At 39.4% G+C, this 8,092-nt stretch overlaps 1 protein-coding gene across 1 annotated transcript; it reads left to right on the forward strand.

The window, feature by feature from the left end:
* Positions 1-2,206: 2,206 nt before the first annotated feature.
* LOC113110372 (trace amine-associated receptor 13c-like) lies at positions 2,207-3,193 on the forward strand. The gene has a single exon (XM_026274542.1). It carries the CDS (start codon positions 2,207-2,209, stop codon positions 3,191-3,193), a length of 987 nt encoding a protein of 328 aa, XP_026130327.1.
* The last annotated feature ends 4,899 nt before the right edge of the window (positions 3,194-8,092 follow it).

Below are 8,092 nucleotides of genomic sequence, written 5' to 3' on the forward strand. Positions count from 1 at the left end.
CTTCTTGATTATCAGGCCCGGCATGGCACTGCAAAGAGTTTCCTGGATGTCCGGCCAGGTGGGGTTGGCACCAAGACATTGGCAGCAGATCCTTTAAGTTGCAAGATGCAAAGATGTCCTCAGTGGATTGGATTTGTTGGTCCAGCCCCAGGGCTTCCTGGTCACCTGGATTTGCGAGAATCTTCTTGTATATGCTGTCTCAGGTAATGCTCCCCTCGCCAGAGGTTTGTAAATTTGTGCTTGTACACACGCTAAGCTCTGTGTACTTTTTGAAATCCATATGGTGGTGGGTGTGCACATTGAACACTTTGCACACTTTATAAAATCCACGTAATTGGTAAGTGTGCACACAAGACTCTGCGCACTTTCTGAAATCCTGTACAGTAAGGGCTAAACGCTCAGCTTCGTTCCCTTTATTTGAGTTGGTTAGACCTTGGTTCCTTGGGCTTCAGTCAGCCAGTGTTTCTTTATTAATACACTTCAGCAATCGCTTCCCTCACACATGAAGGGCTATTTGGGCGGTCCTCGTAGTAGTTCAGCAGCGCTCCCATTTACCAAAAAGGGTTACCTATGAGTGCACTAGTTCTCCTCTCACTTGAGATTTAGTTCTCTGTTTTCGAGTTGATGACTCTCAAACATATTGTTTTGGGATGCACCATTCCATCTATGAGCTGCTCTTTCAGAGTGCCAGGAAAGCCCCCCCCCCCCCAACACCTTAGAACTGTATTTAAAATCCATGTTATGGTAAAGTGTGCACGTGAAGTCTTTGCACACTTTCTGAAATCCACACTGTGGTAAGTTTGCATGCTAGTCCTCTGCGTTCTATTTAAAATCCTATTTGGTGAGAGCTTCGAACAGTTGCTTCATGCCCTTTCTTGAGTTGGTAAAAGCCCCATTCATCTTGGGCATCACTCCACTTATGTATCCTCGAATACCTATCTCAGCAGTGCGTTGCTACTAGGGATCTGTTTAGACAGTTCCTTCAGCAGCTTATGCAAGAGCAAGCGGTAGCCCCTGTGTGACAGGCAAACTTAGTATAACATGCTAGGCTCTTTGTCGTATCCCTTTAAAGGAATCTTTCTTGATTCCAAGCCTTGAGCTCTACCCCGGGCCGAGGCCCTAACAGATAAGTTGGGGGTGTGTCCTAGGCCTTTGGCCGTAAGGGGTAATGTCACGGACATCCGTCTAACGTCCCAGGGGCAACTCCCATGGAAATGGTAGAGTTGGTACTTAGTACTAGCCATGGTTCTGGCCTGCACTTCCCTCAGCATGGCGGTGTGGGTATACTGTTCCCCATAGCGATCTCTAGAGGAAGCAGTTCGAAGTTCCCTTGAAAGGGAACGTTTCAGGTTATGAATGTAACCATGATTCCCTGAATAGGGAACAAGACACAAGACCTCTAGCTTCCTGCCATGCTTCGAATGCAAGCTTTAGACGAAGAAGTGAATGACGTGTTCTCCCGGCGCCTGTTTATCTATCACTGCACCGGTAGTGACATCAGGGGTTGTTGCTGGCCAACTTGTTAGTGTTTTTTCAATGTATGCTTCAGACACGGGTCACAACGAGGCGTTCCCCTTAGTGTTCCCTAGAGAATGCAGTGTCTTGTTCCTTACTCAGGGAACCATGGTTACATTCAGAGCCTGAGACATTTTGTTTGTATATTTGCTTTAGCGTGATGAAAGTATGATCATAATGCAAAAATGTACAGTGATGTGACTATAATTTTGTGCAAATCCAATGTGGCCAATGACTTTCCAAGGACATGTCAAAACTATATAATGTGTAATACTTCTAGCTTTTCATGTTTTTTTTTTTTTTTATTAACAAAGCATAAATGTTTGAATGTAGGCAAGTTGTTCTAAAAGTAGCTTATGTCAAACCTAATGTAGGTGGGTCAGATACAATTTGTAAAATGTAACCGTAAAAGAAGCTATTCTATGTCTTGAAAATATTATTGGATTAGTTTTACTAATTCAAAACTATAAATCAGATTAATCCAATCTATGAATATTTAAATAGTAGGTGGGTCAAAAAGTGAATAATCAAATCTCATTCTGAGTGGGTAGTCGCTACTCTTTTTGCAAGTATAAAACAGGGTCATGTCAGTGATGAGCGCAGGAGACCAAACTGACAAGCATCCTCAAACAGATTTGGAATAGTTCTCTGATGAAGCACAGAGTCAACTCTATATTGTGTGATCATCAAAATGTCTATCTGGGGAGCGACACATACGGACAATGAATCAATTCAATTCTGCTTTCCAAATAACAATTTGTCTTGTACCAGAACCATAAAACCTGGAGCAGAGTACATTTTTGTGTACATATTCATTTCTACAATATCAGTATTTACTGTGTTTCTGAACTTGTTGGTGATCATTTCCATCGCTCACTTCAAACAACTCCACACTCCAACCAATGTGCTGATCTTCTCTCTGGCAGTGGCTGATCTGATCGTGGGACTAATTCTTATGCCAGTACAGGGCATAAAATTGATTGAGCCATGTTGGTACTTTGGAGAAATATTTTGTTCAATATTTCCTTTCATCTTCTATGTGGTTGTTACGGCATCTCTTGGTAATTTGATTATTATATCTGTGGATCGTTACATCGCTGTGAATGACCCTTTGCGATATCCAGCAAGAGTCAATATTAACAGAGCAGTTCTTTCTATTGTTGTAAACTGGGTATTTTCCTGCATGTATTCTTTTCTTATTTTGTATGAGTCTATACTCTATCCAGAAAAAAATCATACATGTGTTGGAGAATGTATACTTTTTATTAAGTTGGAATATATCATAACAGATGTCATAGTTACTTTAGTAACACCATGTTGTTTAATCATTTCTTTATATATGAAAATCTGCTTTGTGGCAAAACATCAAGCTGAGCATATAAATTCAATCTCAGACAAAAAAGCCAAATCAGAAAAAAAGGCTGCAAGAACCTTAGGGATTGTTGTCATGGTTTATCTTCTTTGTTGGATACCATATTATATAGCTGCTCTTACGCTTGGGCAAGACACAGGTGACTCTCTTGTAATTAATATAATGTATTGGATTTTATGTATGAATTCATGCTTGAATCCACTTATTTATGCAATGTTTTATAGATGGTTCCGAATATCAGCAAAATACATTTTGACTCTGAAAATATTTGAACCTTCTTCAGAATACTTAAACCTGTCAAGATAAATGGTTTTATGCTAATCTTATGGTGTTACACAACTGTAAAGCCTCTGTAAAGCACACATAAGAGGGAAATGGTTCATGCAAAAATGTATTCAACCTCATGCTGCTCCAAAATGTTATGACATAAGGTTAGGTAAATCATATCAGCTTTTTTAATTTCGGGGTGAATTATAGTCTTTGGTTCATCTGTTTCCAAACAGAACAGTTAAGGTTCTTTTGTAATCTTCATTGGGGAAAATAATCTCTAAGTAGCACATATGGTTTTGAGATGTTTATGTAGGGTGTCTAATGACTAGATCAGTGTGACAGATCTGAGGATTTCAAATGATTAATAGCATCTAAAGAAGCTTCTAAGAATGTATTAACATATGATTGTGTAAAAATATGGTGTCTTCATGGACATTTTCATGGTCTTTTTTTCAAGTTTTTTTTCTTTTTTGGCTTTATTGTGCAAATGCTCAAAAACTGTGGTGAGATCTGTGCTACTGAGTAACAGATGTTGTCTGATGAAAAAATGTAGTAGTTTTTGTAATGTTCAAATGGTGTTTCAGACAGACGTCTTACTGTTTTTTTTTTTTTTTTGGTGCCCTAGGGGGAAATGTTTTAAACATGTGATAACAACAAATGAGATAAACTGATTAAATACCTAAAGATTAGTGTGAGTTATATATGACCATTATATTAGACAGTTACGAAGCTTTTCCTGATCCTTGTTTTCCCAGTAGTGCCTCTAGATGTTTAACTTCTCTAACATACAGCTATGGACAACAGTTTTGGTGGGCTGTTCTTTAAAAGAGCCCAGTTTAGTTTGTCTAACAAGAATTACTGAGCAGATTTTCTTTCAATAGGTGGTGCTGTAAACATTGAATCTGGATATAGTTTGACAACTATACTTTTTACTTTACATGTACCTTTTTTTTTCTTAAAGGTACACAGATCATGAAATTGAGGTCATAGAAGGGCTCTATGAAATCAGTTATTTTTCCCCAAATTGAGTATTTTTTTTTTTTTTTTACCAAAATAGTTTTTTTTTTCTGTTTACAATTTTCTGGATTCAGTTTTCTAGACTCTGTTTTAATGGTTAAATTAAATTGTGTTAATCAGAAAATTAATTGAAATCATGAAACAATACTAAACAGGGATTTGTTAGTTTAACAAAAATGTAAATTTTAAGGCCCTTTGAAATGGTTTAGTTTTTCTGCTAAATAAATTCTGGCATATAGTTTTTCTGGTAAATATTCCTTTATAAATAATGTTGGTAATACATTATAAGGGTATTCTTAAGGCATTATAATGAATAAATAATGCATTATAAAAAATAAAAAATAAATAAAAAAATTTCTAATAGTATGTTGTATCATCTCATTTTAATATATTATAACATTTACTTATTTGTGGTTATAGCTTTTAAGAATATGATGATTTGAAACACAATGAACATGTTGCATCCACTTTTACAATTGATTATATTTCTCATAGTTATAATGTATTATATGTCTCATTGTAACACGGAGTCAGAGACATTTGGATCCATAATCAGCAACAGTAACATGCAGAGGACGGGGCAGGCAGCAGAGAATAACAATCGGTATAAACAATCCAAAGTCAAACACGGAATGAACAAACACTAGGAAAACGCTCAAAAATGCCAGACAGAACTAAACAAGACTTCGCAATGTGAGTGTGGTGAGTGCAACCTTTACAGTGTCACTGATAGAAAACAGGTGTGGTTCAATAATTATTTCCTAGGCAGGAGTTTATGGGAAATGTAGTCCAGGGTGTACTGTGTCATGTGAAAGTCTGTGGTGAATAAACGTATGTGCAGTGACTGACCGGATCAAGACATAGCCCCCCCCCCAAAGAGCAGCTTCCAGACACTATTAGGGTGACCACCCGTCCCGCATAGCGTGTGCGCGCACAGCGTTTGAAGCCCAATTCATGCTTCTCACAAATTGAGACTGTGTCACGTGTAATCAATGCTTGCTCAAAAAAAGTTGGTCGCTCATCTATATCTGGAGTCACCAACCCGTCGATCGCGGTCGACAAGTCGATCTTGAAAGCATTTTAAGTCGATCGCGAACATTTTTCAAAATCTGAGAAAAACAGGTGCGAGCCTCCACTGACTGTGCCGCGCACCTCCCAAAACAGACGAAACATTTGTACTTGACGCAACTGTTTTAGACTGAAAACCAGACCATACAACTGATTTAGACGCGGGTGCCGGTGTGATGAGATGTACTAATATCCGTCTGCTTGGGCATGATTGTTTTAGGCCTGTAATTGATTGATTATTGAGGTAATAGGGATGGCACGGTTCACTGAAAAAAAAACCCCAAACCGTTTCTGTTGATGCATGCGCATTCTGGCTTCCCAAACATTACAAAAACATGAGAGAAAAAAAACCCTGGACAAATCATTCACTCTTGTTCAACGCGAATGCTGTATATGTGAATAAACATATACAAAAGCTTAAAGTGAATAAATTGTAATGAAAAATAAATAAAATTAAATGGTTAAAGTAAATCGTAAGTGGAAGTGCATTTGTCGATTCTGTCATAAGCATACAGTACATCAGCAGTTACACATGTTTAGGGGAATAGGGCATTATTAATATACCATGTAAGGTGGTATGTGCTAGAAATGGATAAACCACTATCAGTGAGTCTGCCCATGGGGTGGGGGCACCACCGTGCAAGGCAGTGTCCCACATTGTCCCTCAGAGACATACCCCTTGTTCCCCCTTGGGCTTATTAGCAGGTGGTCACCCTAGACACTATAAACAATCTAGGAGGGCGTTGGAGCGAAGGCGGATCAGGGTGAGAGACGGAGGGCCAGGTCCGTGTGGAAGACTGTCGTCGCACCATCTAGCAAACTCCTCAAGGGCACTGCTATGATCAGGTTGGTTATTTCCATTTCCATTTACATAGACCTGCTGCCTTCTATTTGTTAAAAAGTTTGAGATAAGCAATAGGATCCAGTGTTGAGTACTCGAGACTCGGACTCGGTCTTGGACTCGGTCTCGAGACCGTATTTTAATGGTCTCGGTCTTGTCATGGACTCGTGTGCATTTTGACTCGGTATTGACTCGGACTCGAACATATTAGGAATCGGACTTATGTCCGAGTCCACTCGAGTCCCAATCAAAATATTTCATGATTATTACTGTATGTTAATGTTTACTTAAATTGATGTATGTTTGAGACATCCAATGACTGGTGATTTTCTTTTGACGTGAGACGTTAGGCCAGCGACACACTGGATGTGTGGCGCAAGCGTCTCAGCTGCGTGGCGTGTCTGTTTTTAATTCGGCTCCCATGTTAACAGGTTAGATCTTGCAGACTGCCTGCGTGAGACGCGCGGAAAACCCGTGCATGCTAGAAATAGAACCGACGCCTATTTTTCACGCGACACACGTGCATGTTGGAAGTGTTTCCAGGCAAAATATACTAGGAAAATATGTTTATATATCATTTTGTACATAAATACATATTAATTCATGACATTTTGATATTTGAAAGTCTATAGGTTGGCATAAATTCAGATATAAATGTAATTTAAAAAATAAATTAATAATGAACGATTTTCAAATATTGCACCTGTCAAACATACTCTATTGTGCCGTCAATACTGTTGACGGTGTCCTATCAGTAGGTCTGTAAAAAAAAAAAAAAAGGAGAGGCCTCCCTCTATGTCACCGACAGCAGCAGCAGCGCGCCAAGCGCCGCGTGCAGGCACGCTTCTGGTGTGTAAAGACACAGAAAACGCGAAGCAGCCACCACGCTTCTGGCACGCAGCGGAGACGCCACGCAGCCAGTGTGTCACCGGCCTTAAGTTACCCTCCTGCCATCCGCCTGTAGTGATCCCGCTTTCCAGAAAGCCACGTTGCTACATTATTTCTCTCAACTGTGTTATTTTTACAAAGTAGGACAAAATGGTCACAAAAAATATCGTTTAATTAAATTATATAATGAATACAGACACAGACTGACTGTCTCAACACTAAACATCTCCCCCCAAAAACATGTCTGACAGAATGCATTGAACTAATATGGCATTTCATCCAGCTTTCTTCCCCTGGCACATACACACTTTTGCATGAAATTTTCCTGGACAGTCACTCGGCTCTTGTGTGTATGCCCTCCGTAACTAAAAAAAAAACTTGGACTAGTGTGTATTTAACCCTGCATTAAAACGCACCATCCAGGGAAATTAGCATTAGATTATCCGTTGCTGTTACAGAAAGTGATAAAATGGTAACTGTTGTCAGTCCCCGCTTCCTCTGCACCAATAGAGAGTGTTTTTAGTCGGGGTGGATTGATCATGAGACCACATCGTGCTTGGTTGGGTAGCAGGATGGTCTCCTCACTTATTTTTTTGAAAAGTAATTATGCCCATCTGTAATCTTCACAACATCTAAAGTGCACATAATCCAAGACATTGTAAGGATATTAGCAGTCATTAGTTAAGCTTCAATGTTAAAAGTTATGTAAAAGCTGTTACAGTTGAACATTTACAGGTATAGTGGTACAGTAATGTTACTTGTACTAGAAAGGTTATATGGATGTGTATAGTGGTACAACGATGTTATGTGAAAATGAGCACTTAATATTGACAAGTAACACTTCATAATACTAATAAAATTACCTTTACACCACAAACTATGTGGCCCTTTTACCCTTTATTGTTTCCACCAAACATTTTACATACTCTTGAAGATTTCTTTAGGTCTTGTCAAAGACCCAATCTCTCTGGTCTCGTTCTTGACTCGGACTCGACCCTTTCTGAACTCGGTCTTGACTCGGACTCGACCCTTTCTGAACTCGGTCTTGACTCGGACTCGACCCTTTCTGAACTCGGTCTTGACTCGGACTCGACCCTCTCTGGACTCGATCTGGACTCGGA

This window comes from Carassius auratus, chromosome 10, assembly GCF_003368295.1.
Source record: "Carassius auratus strain Wakin chromosome 10, ASM336829v1, whole genome shotgun sequence".
In the NCBI taxonomy this organism is placed as follows: Eukaryota; Metazoa; Chordata; class Actinopteri; order Cypriniformes; family Cyprinidae; genus Carassius; species Carassius auratus.